At 41.7% G+C, this 16,268-nt stretch overlaps 1 protein-coding gene across 1 annotated transcript in view; it reads left to right on the top strand.

Annotated features, from left to right (window-relative positions):
• The window catches only part of pygl (phosphorylase, glycogen, liver), a 71,001-nt gene that overhangs the window by 31,134 nt on the left and 23,599 nt on the right, over positions 1 to 16,268 (top strand). Inside the window, exons 9-11 of the mRNA XM_052038326.1 lie at positions 599 to 742; positions 8,518 to 8,610; positions 9,845 to 9,991. Coding sequence (XP_051894286.1) covers positions 599 to 742; positions 8,518 to 8,610; positions 9,845 to 9,991 — 384 coding nt within the window. The remainder of the gene's footprint in view (positions 1 to 598; positions 743 to 8,517; positions 8,611 to 9,844; positions 9,992 to 16,268) is intronic.

A 16,268-nucleotide genomic window follows, 5' to 3' on the forward strand; every position in this document is an offset into this window, starting at 1 on the left:
TGTGGAAAGAGAAACAGAGTTAGCATATCAGGTAGAAAGTTCTGATGAAGGTTTACTGTCCACAACTGCTGCCTAACCTGCTGAGTTAATCTTGGGCTTCATTTTCCCTTGGTTGACTTGATTCTTGGATTTTAAGTCATTGCTGGTGATGAGAAAAAGTGGTCATGAAAATGCAAACTCATTCATTCTCACTATGTTAAACATCAGCTGGAGAAGAGAGCATTTCTGAGCACCTTTCACAGTACATTAATTTAACAGCTTGATATGTTCTTCTGGAGAATTTATCCTCTGCCTCTCTTGACTAACTTAATTACAGCTCTTCATTTTGCTTTATCATACAGATAACTCTCTGTAATATTGGAGAGATGTGGGAACAGATGTTTATTGTCCACAAAGCCATGATGTATACAACATACTGAGTTGTCAACATATAAACTAACCCTCCATTTTTAAGGGCAGTGAAGGAGAATATAGTTTAATGATTTTAAAGGGTATTGAAGTTTAATTCAATGACAGAAATCTAAAAAGGGATTAAATACTTTTTTTCATTTTATTCAAATAAGCCTTTATATTTCTCTTGTTTTGTTTTTGCTTTCAGTTTTTTGAGGGTAAAGAGTTGAGGCTAAAGCAGGAGTATTTTGTCGTGGCTGCCTCTCTCCAAGATATTATTCGTCGTTTCAAGTCTTCTAAGTTTGGTTGTAAGGATAATATTAGGATTTGTTTTGACACCTTCGCTGACAAGGTGGGTTTTGGTAGCTCAAAACACAGCTGATTTATTGTTTGGAAGGAAAACAGTTAGTAGAATGAATTATAGAGTCATACAGCTCAGAAACAGGCCCTTCAGCCCACCCTGTCCATGCTGACCATTAAGTACCAAATGTAATCTGTATTATCCTTTTCAAATTGGTTGGATGCAATGAAAACAGAAAATTACTATTGACAGTTCATTAGTTAGTTATTATTGCCAATTCATTACTCAGTGAGCACATGTCCACAGCACAAAAACATATTGTGCATTACAAAGATATCAGATGTTAAAATGGATGAGACACGGTGCCAGATTTGCCTTTCTGCATCCTTCTAACAGACCATTTCAGGCATTGCTAATGTCATTTAAAATGTATAAAATGTGTTTTGGTTCCAGTTGACATGCATATTATCTCAACCTCAAATGAACTTTATTTATTTTCTCCATACGGAGGAATAATCACTGTCAGGGAATTAATTGTTGGTTTTAGCCCACACTGACCAGACAGCAGTTACTGGGAACCCTGTGTAAGTGTCATGGTATAAAGAATGTCACTGCTTTGCCATTGTCTGTGTGAATACTGGTACGGTATCTAACAAATATGATTCCAATAGCTAAAAGCACAGAACATTCACAGCAACTGCTTGGTTCTATACAATTTGCACATTGTACACAGAGTTCCAGGTCCCTCCATTACTAGTTTCCAATTGCTGAAATCAAATGTCTTTTAGTTTACTCACCAGCCAAATGGTAGATAATTATCTTTGGTTTCAAGGGAAGGATCTAAGTAAACCTAACAAAATAGCATTCTTGTAATTACTTATTACTAACCCTTTCACATTCAGCATTTATGAACAACTCCCAATTCCCCAGACCTTTGAAAATGCTCAAAGCTATTGCAAGACTTATGTGAGCTTATGGCAATAAACTCAGAAAAACACAATGAGTAGGCATATCTATTGATTACTATTAGCTATACTGATCCAGTGCCTTCATATGATGTACCTTTGCTTCTTTGTGAAAAGGGTGTCAGAAATCAGAATTACAGCATTAACAACTCGTGTAATGCCTATTAATGTAGCAAAATATTTGAAGTTACTTTACAGGGGATTATCAAACACACATTTTATGCCAAGTCACAGAAGGATTGGGATGGAAAACCAGCGAAGGAAGAGATCTACTGAGGTTTAGGGAAACAGTTTCCAGAATTTAGCAAGATGGTAGCTCAGGGCATGGGTGTTGACGGCGGACTGATTTGGGATAATCAAGAGGCCATTAAGCAGCAAATTATGAATAAATAAGAAAAAAATATACAATGTATGGGCTTAACATGCACCTAACTCCTTGTGAAAAAAGGAGGAATTAAATTCTAAAAAAGCAAGAAAATCCTTTACAATTTACTTTCAATTGCAGTATTACTTTATTTTTAAATATCTGATCACAGTGGGAAACGATAATAAGAAAAATAGAAAACTTGTGGTTTTATGGCAACTTCAAATTATCAGGTTCCCCTTTTAAATAGAACACCTTTTTTATCCTAGTGAAAGTTTTGTGGATTTTCAACATTAAAATTTATGGGGAATCAGCTGAAATGTGTAAACTGAAGTAATTATCTGTTGCTTAAATTTCCAGATTGTAAAATATTGCAGCGAGATATGCTTGATGCAAGAATATGATACAATGCAAGATAGTCCAAGTGTCTCCAGAAAATGGTTGCTTTGTAGTGCACACAACAATGCTAACCAGGCGAAAGGTCGTTTGGGAATTAAACAGAGTTGCACTTTGTTAGATTTTCTTTGAGACGTTTTCAGTCATTGGCTATCATTTTTCATATGGAGAAGAAAAATGTTGTTTCACTAACAGCCAAGATTAAAGTTCATAGCTTTGAACCCTAATGTGGATATTGCATTTGGATTTGAAAGCACATGAAAACTTGAAGCTAGCAAAACTTTGACTGTTGACCCTGTATTAAGCTGTCTGCTCAAAACCCTATCAGAAGAGGAGAGCTTCAATTTCTCTCTGCACATCATTTAATTGGAATGGTATTGATGCAGTGTTTTCTCTTAATGTTGGGTCTATGGGACTCCCAGGTTTTTGGTGACTCCTAATGAAGCCTAGGCAATTGCATGCATCATCTGAGGGGGCTGAAGCCAGCTTGGTCAAAGATCCCAATAAATAATCAGTACACATAGCAGTTTTCTTGCCTTCTACTAGGAAGGGGTTTATGCGTAGTGCATTTCTTTAGAGGTTATTTTGTACACTTCAGTGATTCCTTTCTGCATCTTGAATGCGTACTCTATTTAATCAGGATGGGTACTTGAGGGTTGACCAGAAAAGACACCCAGCTGGCTGGCTGTGCACAGACAACTAGCTGCATAGCAGAGATGCACAATTCAGTGGAGGCACTACCTTCAAACCTCTACGAACATATGATCAATTTCCCTGACATGTCTGAACACCAGTGTCCAAAGAAGCTCAGAATGTTATGCCAGGTGGTGACAGACATCTGCAGTCTCTACTAAGCTCGGTAACTACATCCTACCAGCAGGTGCCAAATTTCTAGCAAATTACCATTTGATAGAATGATAATTTTCATAACCCATTCATTAAACAACTTCTGTGCAAGTGCAAAACAGTCTTTATGTGATGCAGTTATCCTTTGGTAGTCCAAGTTTCCTGACCTGTTCATACTTTGAAGCAAATTTAAATTATGGGTGCCAGGCCAAAAGGTTTTGCAGACTTGACTTACAAAACCTGTCACAAACATGACCACAGTAGACTAATAGCACTCCAGGTAATATCATAGATTATAATTCAACAGGCTATTCATATTCTGAAGATGCACTTGTGGTGCCTGGATAGGTCTGACTTTGGTAAATCAGACCACCAGGCTGTGCTCCTCCTCCCTACATACAAACAGAAGATGAAACACGAGGATTGGTATTGGTTTATTATTGTCACTTGTACCGAGGTACAGTGCAAATCTTGTCTTACAAACCGATTGTACAGGTCAATTCATTACACAGTGTAGTTACATTGAGTTAGTACAAAGTGCATTGATGTAGTACAGGCAAAAACAATAACAGTACAGAGTAAAGTGTCACAGCTACAGAGAAAGTGCAGTGCAATAAGGTGCAAGGTCACAACGAGGTAGATCGTGAGGTCATAGTCCATCTCATTGTATAAGGGAACTGTTCAACAGTCTTATCACAGTGAGGTAGAAGCTGTCCTTAAGTCTGGTAGTATGTGCCCTCAGTCTCCTGTATCTTCTACCTGATGGAAGAGGAGAGAAGAGAGAATGTCCTGGGTGGGTGGGGTCTTTGATTATGCTGGCTGCTTCACCAAGACAACGAGAGGTAAAGACAGAGTCCAAGGAGGGGAGGCTGGTGTCCGTGATGCACTGGGCTGTGTCCACAACTCTCTGCAGCTTCTTGCGGTCTTGGACAGAGCAGTTGCCATATCAAGCTGTGATACATCCAGATAGGATGCTTTCTATGGTGCATCGGTAAAAGTTGATGAGGGTCAAAGGGGACAAACCAAATTTCTTCAGCCTCCTGAGGAAGTAGAGGCATTGGTGAGCTTTCTTGGCCGTGGCATCTACGTGATTTGACCAGGACAGGCTGTTGGTGATGTTCACTCCCAGGAACTTGAAGCCCTCAACCCTCTCAACCTCCGCACCATTGATGTAGACAGGTGCATGTACACCGCCCCCTTTCCTGAAGGCAATGACCAGCTCTTTAGTTCTGTTGACATTGAGGGAAAGGTTGTTGTCATGACACCATTCCACTAAGCTCTCTATCTCCTTCCTGTACTCTGCCTCATCGCTGTTTGAGATACAGCCTACAACGGTAGTATCATCTGCAGACTTGTAGATGGAATTAGAGCAGAATCTGGCCACACAGTCGTGAGTGTATAGGGAGTAGAGTAGAGGGCTGCGGACGCAGTGATCCAGTACAGAAAGCCATAGAGTGCTGGTCTGAGGAAATAGGTGAGCTTCTACATGACTGCTTTGAGTTGGTAGACTGGATCATGTTCAAAGACTCAACAGCCAGCCTAGATGAGCATGTCACCACGTTACCACCATCACGGACTTTATCAGCAAGTGTGTAGAGGACTGTGTACCAAAGAGGTCAATCTGGATGTTGTCAAACCAGAAACCATGGATGAACCGGGAGATCCACTCCCTACTGAAGTCCAGGACTGTGGCATTCAAATCTGGTGACCCTGACCTATTATAAGAAATCGAGATACAGCTTCCATAAAGCTATCAGAGATACCAAAAGATAATATCAGTCCAAAATCGAGTCCCGGACCAGCAGTCAGTTGTGGTGGAGCTTACATGCTATAATGGGCTACAAAACGAAGTTGGGCAGCATTGCCGACAACAGCGCATGCCTTCCTGATGAGCTTAATGCATCCTATGCACCTTTTGAACAGAAGGGCATTGGCACGTCACCACCCACTCCGACAGCCTCTAATGCACCTGAACCCACAGTCACCGTTGCAAACATAAAATCAGTCTTCCACAGAGTGAACCCGTGGAAAGCATCTGTCTGTGTCCTTGGATCCTGTGCAGAACAGCTGGCGGGGGTATTACCAGACATTTTTAACCTCTCCCTGTTTCAAGCTGAGGTTCCCACCTGCTTTAAGAAGGTCACTATCATCCCGGTACCTAAGAAAAACAAGATAATGTGCTTTAATGACTACTACCCAGTGGCTCTGATATCTACCACCATGAAGTGCTACAAGAGGCTGGTCATGGCACACATCAACTCCAACCTCCCAAACAAACTTGACCCACTGCAATTCACTTACTGCTGAAACAGATCTACAGCGGACGCCATCTCCCTGGCCCTATATTCACCTTTGGAGCATCTGGACAGTAAAAACACCTCCGTTAGGCTATTGTTTATTGACTACAGCTCTGCATTCAATACTGTAATTCCGAGCAAACTCATCACCAAACTCCAAGACCTGGGACTCAACACCTCCCTTTGCAACTGGATCCTTGACTTCCTGGACAACCAACTGCAATCAGTAAGGATAGGTAGTAACACCTCTGCCATGATTATTCTCAACTCTGGTGCCCCACAAGGCTGTGTCCTCAGCCCCCTACTCTACCCCCTATACACACGACTGTGTGGCCGGGTTCTGCTCCAGCTCCATCCACAAGTTTGCAGATGATACCAGCATAATGGGCTGTATCTCTCATAACAATGAGTTGGAGTAAAGGAAGGAGATAGACAGCCTAGTGACATGATGTCATGACAACAACCTTTCCCTCAATGTCAACAAAACAAAGGAACTGGTCATTGACTTCAGGAAGAGGGGCGGTGCACATGCTCCTATTTGCATTGATGGTGCTGAGGTCAAGAGGGTTGAGAGCTTCAAGATCCTCAGTAAACATCACCAATAGCCCGTCCTAGTCCAACCATGTAGATGCCATGGCCAAGAAAGCTCACCAGTGCCTCTACTTCCTCCGGAGGGTAAATAAATTTGGCATGTCTGACCCTCACCAATTTTTATCAATTTTAGAAAGCATCCTATCCGGCTGTATCATGGCTTGGTATAGCCACTGCTCTGCTAGTGACTGCAAGAAACTGTAGAGAGTTGTGGACACGTGGCACATCACGGAAACCAGCCTCCACTCCATGGGCTTTCCTATACTTCTAGTTGCCTCACTAATGCAGCCAGCATAATCGAAGACCTCACCCACCCAGAACATTCTCTCTTCTCCTCTCTTCCATCAGACAGAAGATACAAAAGCCTGAAAGCGCATACTACCAGGTCTCATGGACAGCTTCTATCTCACTGTTGTATGACTATTGAACAGTTGCTCAGTATGATAAATTGGACTCTTGACCTCACAATATACCTCGTTATGGCCTTGCACCTTATTGTCTACCTGCACTGCACTTTCTCTGTAACTGTAACACTTTATTCTGCATTTTGTTATTGTTTTCCCTTGTACTGCCTCAATGCACTATTGTATTGAAATGATCCGTATGGGTGGCATGCAAAACAAGTTTTTCACTGTACCTCAGTACACGTGACAATAATAAACCAATCTACCAAGAAGAGATGTACCTACAGGGTGAGTGGATGGATTTTTAATGTTGAGTATCATTGTAAAGGCAGCCTTTAAATATGGAAATGATTGCTGTATACTGGATGAAATTGTTAGATGTGCATCTGACTATCTAAGGTGAGCAGAGCCATTCCTCTCACTTTATCCTCTACAGCAATACCAGTGGAGTGTAAGTGATGACCAGAGAAAGGTCATGTACTGATTTCTGTAAATGGATCTACTTTACAGATCTAATACTTCCTCATTGAATATTTTGAGTGAGAAAATTGTTGACTGGAATTCAGAGAATCTCTTATGTTTTAATTACTAAAAACTTCAAAATGTTAAAAATCTTTGGGAAATGTTTAGTGAATACAACCTTGACATTCGTGTAATAGAGTAATACAGCATGGAAACAGGCCGTTTGGCCCAACTCGACCATGGTGCCCACCAAGCTAGTCCCATTTGCTTGCATTTGGCTCGTATCCCTCTAAACTGCTCATATCCACGTACTTGTCCAAATGCCTTTTGAATGTTGTTATCGTACCTGCCTCAATCACTTTCTCTGGCAGCTCATTCCATATACGCACTAACCTCTGTGTGAAGAAGTTGCCCCTCCGGTCTCTTTTAAATCTTTCACCTCTCACCTTAAGCCTATGCCCTCTAGTTTTTAGTTCCCCTTCCCTAGGAAAAGACAATGTGTGTTCACACCATCTATGCCCCTCATAATTCTTTGAACCATTGTTTAATGTTAGGAATCTGCAAACATTTATGTTGTGATCAACATTTGTTGGGTTGCATAGTATAAATGGTGATTCTTAAACTTATAGTCTGCTGCAACAATTTATGTTTTGCTGTTTGGTACAATATGAGTGTCAACTGCTTACAGGTAGCTTGTGCCGTGCTCAGCACTTGACAGGAAAGGTAATCATATTAAGTGTAGTGGAGGAATTTGGGTGTAGTAAGAAATCCTAGAAATCTGAAATAAATGCCAAAAATGCTCTTGTCTCACAGCATCTGTGGGGAGGGAAACATCAGGTTAATGTTTCAAAACTGGAAGCTTTTGCATATTGAACCATTTTTAAGCAGGTCAGAATCAAGGAAAAGAATTTTGTGTTTGGACAGAAGGCAGAAGATGAAAAAAAAACAAGCAATAGTATGTGTCAAAGGAAATAAGTGAAAGAGATTACACAAACAAAAGATGTCTTCCAAAACAGAAGATGAAAAGGTACTGGCAAAATTTGTGGAATATTGTGTTTTCATGTCAGATTTCCAGCAGTGCAGTATTTTGCTTTTGCTCCAGAAGAAATATGACAGATTAAAACAAAATAGCAGAGCAGGAGCAAAGCATGGGAATTCTGGGTAATGTAATGAAGCATAATGAAAGAAAGGCAAGATGACAAGTTTGCAAGTGCACCCTAATAGCCATGTTATTATTGGGGATCCCTCATCCTTTGTACATAGCCAAACCTCACTCATACCTAGTTTCTCTGTTCCATCCCTTATACTCCACTAGCACTGTCGAAGAGGATAAAGTGAGAGAAATGGAAAACCTCACTGTTACACTTAATGTTGCCAGAAAACTAAACAGTGTTTTGTTGGACAGAGGTACTATTCCCAAACAATAATGAATGTTTCCTAATTAATTTGATGCACGTTGTATACAGACAATAAGATTTCATTCCCTCTACACTATTTATAGGTGGCAATTCAGCTGAATGATACCCATCCTGCCTTGGCGATTCCTGAGTTAATGAGGATTTTAGTGGACATCGAGAAGCTTGATTGGGATCAGGTTGGACCTTGTAAATAAAATAAGTTACATTAGAGCACAGTAGCTCCAAAATGCAAGACCAGTGGCTATAAAAGGATCTTAAGCATCTTGATAAATTCAATTTGTTTCTAACATGAAAGCTTCCATAGTTAACCCAATTCCTCAATGCCTTACTTGGAAGTGACAATATGAGTCTTATCTCAACCAGATTAGTTTATTTGGGCATTTGATTACTAATTTATTTAGTTCGGCAACACATTGTGGGCTGAAGGGCCTGTTCCCGTGTTGTACTGTTCTAATATCTTTTCTCCCCAATTTGAGCCAATTATCACTTCGCCATTTTCAATTTAGGTTGCTAAAATTGATCAAATCATGGGTATTATTATGATAAGGAACCAGATCGATTGAAAAATGAGTTGAGACTATTGAGATTCTCATATTTTTAGCCTGAGACACTGAGTCCAATTATAGTAATCCCTTCTGCCTACACAATGTCCATACTTCTCCATTTCCTGCACATTCATGTGCCTATCTAAGAGCCTCTTGAATGCCTCTATTGTATTTGTCTCCACCACCACACCTGGCAGTGCATCCCAGGTACCCACCACTCCCTGTGTAAAAACAAAACTTGCCCTGCACAGCTCCTTTAAACTTTCCCCCTCTCACCTTAAATGCATGCCCTCTGGTATTAGACATTTCAACCCTGGGAAGAAGATACTTGCTGTCTACTCTGTCTATGCCTTTCATAACCTTATAAACCTCTATCAGATCTCCCCTCAGCCTCCGCCGCTCCAGAGAAAACAACCTAAGTTTGTCCAACCTCTCCTTATAGCAGATGCCCTCCAATCCAGGCTACATCCCGGTAAACCTCTTCTGCACCCTCTGCAAAGCGTCCACATCTTTCCTGAAATGGGGCGACCAGAATTGAATGCAATTCTCCAGATGCGGCCTAACTAGAGTTTTATAAATCTGCGACATAACTTCCTGGCTCTTGAACTCCGTTCCTCAACTAATAAAGGCAAGCATGCCATATGCCTTCTTTACCACCCTATCATCTTTGTAGCCACTTTCAGGGAGCTATGGGCTTGGACTCCAAGGACCCTCTACATATCAACAGTGTTAATGGTGATACAAGGATTGAGATTTTGGTGAAAGCACTTTGAATGCTGAAACTCCTTGTTAAACATGAAGTATAAATGCCATGAATTAAAATGTGAAATCAATATAGAAGTAAAATATTTCTGTCATTTTTCAGGCTTGGACTATCACCAAGAATACATTTGCATATACTAATCACACAGTTTTGCCTGAGGCCCTTGAACGTTGGCCTGTGCATCTCTTTGAGAAACTCTTACCCAGACATCTGGAGATTATTTATGAGATTAACAAAAGGCATCTGGATGTAAGTGTGTAATTCTACAAATGTGATTAAGTATGTTCATTTTGTTTTTCAATCCTTTGGGGAGGGAAGATGGGAAATAATGCAGATGTAGGCAGTGTAATAGCATAGTATAATTACTGATGCTGGAGACTAAGCCCTTGTATTTTGGCAATGATATCATGGAAGTGATACAAGTTAAATTTCTTTCCACAGATACTTCCTGACCTGTTCATTACTTCCAATATTTTCTGTTTTATAAAAACTCTATGGTTTATTTTTACTTTTATTTGATATGAGATTTGGCAGGAAAGTTATGTTTATTGTGTGTTCCTTGTTGAAGGCAATGGTGAATTATCATCTTGATCTTCAGTTCTTTGAGTATTAGACTTCTAGGTTGCCAGGATTTTAGCTGAAGGCCTGTGATGAAACAGCCATTTTAAAAAAAACAGAAAATGCTGCAGTTACTCAGCAGCATCTGTGGAGAATGAAATGTTTTGGCCTGATTTCTCAGTGAAAGAGTTCTGACCCGAAGCAATAACTCTGATTCTATCTCCAGAAATGGATTCTGTCTTGCTAATCTTCTGTTTGGATTTCAAATTTCCAACATTGTCAATTTGCAGTTTTTATCTTTTGAGGTAACAGCAATATAATGGTGTTTAATTTGGAGGTAGATGTCGTGCTTCTCATCCATCTCCATGGTAGAGTAACAGAGTTGAGAAGTGCTCTCAATTAACATCAGGAGGAAGGACTACTCACTACTTAAAGCAGTCATTGGCTACTTGCATGTCAGTTGTTAATTGATTTCAGCTGGTTCTTAGTATGGTTCTTTAAGTGTATTGTGCTTTCTATAGCTCCTTTTAAAGTTGAGGAGTCCAGGTGATGAAAGGTGTTGACTTTAAGGTTCCTGTTCTAGCTAGTTGTTTCCTGACTTGGTTCCATTTCTCATGAAGCAAGACTAAGTGAATGAGCAGAGGGTACACTGAAGCTGCTAAATGAGGGAAAAGGAAGAAAGAGTGAAGGTGTTTTAGTAGTTAGCCACATCTGCTCCGGGTGCATATTTGAGAAGTTTGCAGGCTTTCTTCCCTCTGATTTAAATTGTGATTGATTGCACATAAGTCACTTTGTAGGCCCAACTCTGCGATGCATCATAACAGAAGCAGATTCCATTCCCTCAATATCAATTCATGATCAGACATACATTGTCAGTGGCCTACATCCTGCCAAGAACAGTGCAGGTGATAGGAGAGCCTAAGTGACAAAAGAGGTGATATTGCAGGGTAACAAAAGTCTAGAGGAGGTCGAAATGCAGAAGTAATTATACATAGAACAGTACAGTGCAGGAATAGGCCCTGCAGCCATGATGTCCGTGCCGACCATGATGCTTGAATATGGTCTTTATCCCTTCATTCCCTGTCTGTTCTTTGCCTGTCTAAATACCTCTTAAACATTCCCATTATATCTGCTTCCACCACCTCCCCTGGCAGTACGTTCCAGGCAACTACTGCTCTCTGTGTAAACAACAAACAAGCTTGCTGCGCAAATTGCCTTTAAACTTTCCCTCTATCACCTTAAGCCTATGCCCTCTAGTATTTGAAATTTCCACCCTGGGGAAAAAGACTGACTGACAACCCTCTCTATGCCTCTTATCCTCTCATAATTTTATACATTCCCATCAAGTTGTCGCTCAGCCTGCAACGCTCCAGAGAGAACAATCTAAGTTTGTCCAACCTCTACTTTATAGCTAATACTCTCTAATCCAGGCAACATCCTGCTGAACCTCTCCTGCACCCTGTCCAAAGCTTCCACATCCTTCCTGTAATGCAGTGACCAGAACCGCATACAGTACTCCAGATGTGGCCTAACCAAAGTCTTATACAGCTGCAACTTGACTTCCTGACTTTGTTGCTCAATGCCCTGATCCATGAAGGCAAGCATGCCATACTCCTTTTTACCACCCTTTCTGCTTGTGTTGCTACTTTCAAGGAGCTATGGACTTGCACCATAAGATCCCTCCCTCTGTGCATCAATGCTCTGTAGGGCCCTACCATTTACAGTATACTTACATTTGACTCCCAAAGTGCAACACCTCACACTTGTCTGGATTAAACTCCATCTGCCATTTCTCTGCCCATATTTCCAACTGGTAACCTTTGACAAGCTTCCTCACTATCCACAATTCCACCAATTTTTGTGTCATCTGCAAACTTACCAATCAGCCCACCAACATTTTCATCAAAATTATTTACATATATGTCAAACAACAAAGGCCCTGTAGTGATTCCGTGTAACACCATTTGTCACAGACCTCCAGTCAGAATAACATCCTTCCACAACTACCCTCTGTCTTCTATGGTCAAGACAATTTTGAATCCAATCTACCTAGTCGTTGTGGATCCCATGTCCCATAACCTTCTGAATCAGCCTACCTTGTTGAATACCTTAAAGTCCATCCACTGCCCTACCCTCATCAATCATCTTCGTCACCTTCTCAAAAGAAAAGATTCAAGCAAATTTGTAAGGCACGACTTCCCCTGCACAAAGCCGTACTATCCTGTGATCTTCCAGATGTGAGTGGATCCTATCCCTAAGAACTTCTCAAAATAATTTCCCTATGACTAATGTAAGGCTCACCAGCCTATTATTTTCTTATTTGTCCCTATTGCTCTTCTTAAGCAGGGGAAGAACACTGGCTCTCCTCCAGTCCTCTGGGACCTTACCTATGACTAAAGAGGACACAAAGATCTTTGTTAAAGCCCCAGCAATCTCCTTGCTTGCCTCTCTCAGTAACCTGGGATAGATCCGGCCCTGTAGATTTATCTACCTTATTGTTCTTCAGAAGACCCAACAAATCCTCCTCCTTGATATCAACATGCTGTAGGATATCAGCATACCCTTCCCAGATTTCACTATCCTCCATGTCTTTCTCCTGATGCAAAACACTCATTTATTATCTCCCCAACTTCCTCTGGCTCCAGGCAGAAGTTCTCTTCGTCTTTGAATGATCCTACCCTCTCCCTATCTACTACCTTGTCTTTAATGTGGGTATAAAATGCCTCAAGATCCTCCTTAATCCTACTCGCCAAAGGACACTTCATGGCCCCTTTTAGCCCTCCTGATTCCCTATTGCTTTCCTGCTTCCTTTATATTCTTCGAGTGCACTGTCTGATTTCAGCTTCCTAGACCCTTATGCTTCCTTTTTTTTGACTAAATTTACAGCCCAACATTCCCAAATCTTGCCATCCTTTCTTCCTCACAGGAACATGTTGGTCCTGAATTCTGACAAGCTGGCCTTTAAACAATTCCCACGAATCACTTGTGGACGTACCCAATAATAGCTGCTCCCGATCTACTCTCCCCGGTTCCTGCCTAATACTGTTATAATTAGCCTTCCCCCTACTTAGCACTTTCCCCTGAGATCCACTCTTATCTTTATCCATAACTATCTGAAAACTTACTGTGTTGTGATCACTATTCCCAAAATGCTCTCCCACTGAAACTCCAATCACCTGGCCAGGCTCATTTCCCAATACAAGGTCTATTAAGGCCCATTCCCTGGTTGGGTTAGTGACATACTGTTTCAATAACCCTCCTGGATGCACCTAACAAATTCTGTACCAGCTAAGCCTCCCAGTCAATACTGGGGAAATTAAAGTCACCCACAACAACCCTGTTGCTTTCATCTCTTTCCATAATCTACGTACATATCTGTTCCTCTATCTCTCACTAGCTTTTGTCATGAACCAGCAACAGAAGAAGCACACTGAGCATGATTCAGTGTTAAAAACTATTTTATTAATCACTACTTACGATAATGCATAAAATAAAAGTAAAAATGTTAGTATGTTAGAATTCAAAAATGTTAAACCTCGGACGTTAACCCCAAAACTAAACTCTTCGTGTGTGTGTGTGGCAAAGTCCAAAACTCCAAATTCCGGAATGGTTCTTAAAGTTCAGTTCCACAAGCCATAAGGTGAAACATGAGCAAGGGCTTCTTCAACAACCACCGTTGTCTGAAGATAAGACGTAGACATAGAGAAACATAGAGAGAGTAAATACGAAATCCAAATGTTCCACGATGGAACCCCATCGACACTTCAGTGTTTACTCGGTAGTGACTTCCTCACCCCGAAAAGCATCCAAATCGTGGTCGTCCACACACAAATACCTGTTTCCTTCTACAGGTCAGCAACAAAGTGAACTCCACTGGATTACTTCCAACTTCCATACATGGATTTCAGTGGTAAACACAGTTATTGTTTCTCATCCATCGATAGAGAAAACTAGCAGGCTGGTGTCTCTCTCCCTTCTCTCTCTCTCTCTCTCCTTCTTCTTCTTCTAACTTCTTCAACAACATCATTACGTCCTCTATCTTCTATTGACGTAAGCACGCCCCACACACACATACACACTCTCTCTATCTTAAAGGGACTTTCACTGAGTCCGTAACACTTTTGGGAGGCCTGTAGTCTCCCCTCTTTGGACAGTGATTGCACCTTTCCTATTCATATGCTTTAGCCATATTGCCTCACTGGATGAGCCCTCCAGTATGTCCTCTCTAAGTGCAGATGTGACATTCTCTCTGATCAATAGTACAGCTCCTTCATCTGTTTTACATCCATCTATCACATTGGAAACATCTAAATCCTGGAATGTTGAGCTGCCAATCCGGCCTTCTCTCAACCAAGTTTCTGTATTGACCTCAGCACATAGTTTCGTGCACTATTGGTATTGGTTTATTATTGTCACTTGTACCGAGGTACAGTGAAAAGCTTGTCTTACAAACTGATCATACAGGTCAATTCATTACACAGTGCTGTTACATTGAGTTAATACAAAGTGCATTGATGTAGTACAGGTTAAAAACATTAACAGTACAGAGTAAAATGTCACAGCTACAGAGAGAGTGCAGTGCACTAAGGTGCAAGGTCACAACAAGGTAGATCGTGAGGTCATAGTCCATCTCATTGTATAAAGGAACCGTTCAATAGTCTTATCACAGTGGGGTAGAAGTCTGGTGGTACGTGCCCTCAGGCATCTGTATCTTCTACCCAATGGAAGAGGAGAGAGAATGACCCGGGTGGGTGGGGTCTTTGATTATGCTGGCTGCTTCACCAAGACAACGAGAGGCATAGTCAGAGCCCAAGGAGGGGAGGCTGGTGTCCGTGATGCACTGGGCTGTGTCCACAGCTTTCTGCAGCTTCTTGCGGTCTTGGGCAGAGCAGTTGCCGTACCAAGCCGTGATACATCCAGCTAGGATGCTTTCTATGGTGCATCGGTAAAAGTTGGTGAGAGTCAAAGGGGACAAACCAAATTTCTTTAGCCTCCTGAGGAAGTAGAGGCGCTGGTAATCCAGGCTCTTAGTTCATTTGCCTTACCCATAATATTTCTTGCATTGAAATAAATACATTTCAGCCCAGCAGTATCACTGTGTTCATTAACCTGACCCTGCCTGTCTTCTTTTCAGTCTGATTTGACCTGACCTATCTTCCCTTCAATTCGTCCACTTGACCTACTGCTCTGTTTCCCAACCCCCTGCCATGTTAGTTTAAACCCTCCTGGGTTGCACTAGCAAACCTCCTTGCGAGCATATTGGTGCTGCTCCAGTTTAGGAGCAACCTGTCATTCTTGTACAGGTCCCTGCTGCCCTGGAAAGAGGGCCCATTCATCCATGTACCTGAAGCCCTCCCCTCTGCTCTGACTCCTTTGCCACACATTCAACTGTACTGTCTTCCTATTTCTTGCCTCGCCAGAACCTGGCACGGGGAGTAATCCTGAGGTTACCAGCCTAGAGGCCCGGTTTATTAATTTTGTACCTAATTCCCTATGTTCTCACCGCAGGACTTCATCTCTCTTTCTGCCTATGTTGTTAGTACTAATATGGACAACAACCTCTGGCTGCTCACCCTCCTCTTTCAGAATGTCCTGTACCCACTCAGAGGCATCCTTGACCCTGGCACCAGGGAAGGCACACGTCATGGAATCTCACTCTCAGCACAGAAATGCTATCTGTGCCCCTGGCTAAAGAGTCCCCTGTCACTATTGCTTGTTTAATCTTTGACCTACCCTGCTGAACAGCAGATCCAGGTATGGTGCCACTGATCTGGCTGCTGCTGTTATTTTCTCATGAGAAGCTACCACCACCAACAGTATCCAAAATGGTATATTTGTTTGAGAAGAGGGTAGCCACAGCAAACTACTGCACTGTCTGCCCTCCCCTCCTGGAGGTCACCATCTGGCTGAACCTTTGGTGTGATCACCTCACTCAAACTCTTATTTATAACACTCTGCCTCCTGTATG

The sequence above is a fragment of the Pristis pectinata genome, chromosome 1, assembly GCF_009764475.1.
Source record: "Pristis pectinata isolate sPriPec2 chromosome 1, sPriPec2.1.pri, whole genome shotgun sequence".
Classification (NCBI taxonomy): Eukaryota; Metazoa; Chordata; class Chondrichthyes; order Rhinopristiformes; family Pristidae; genus Pristis; species Pristis pectinata.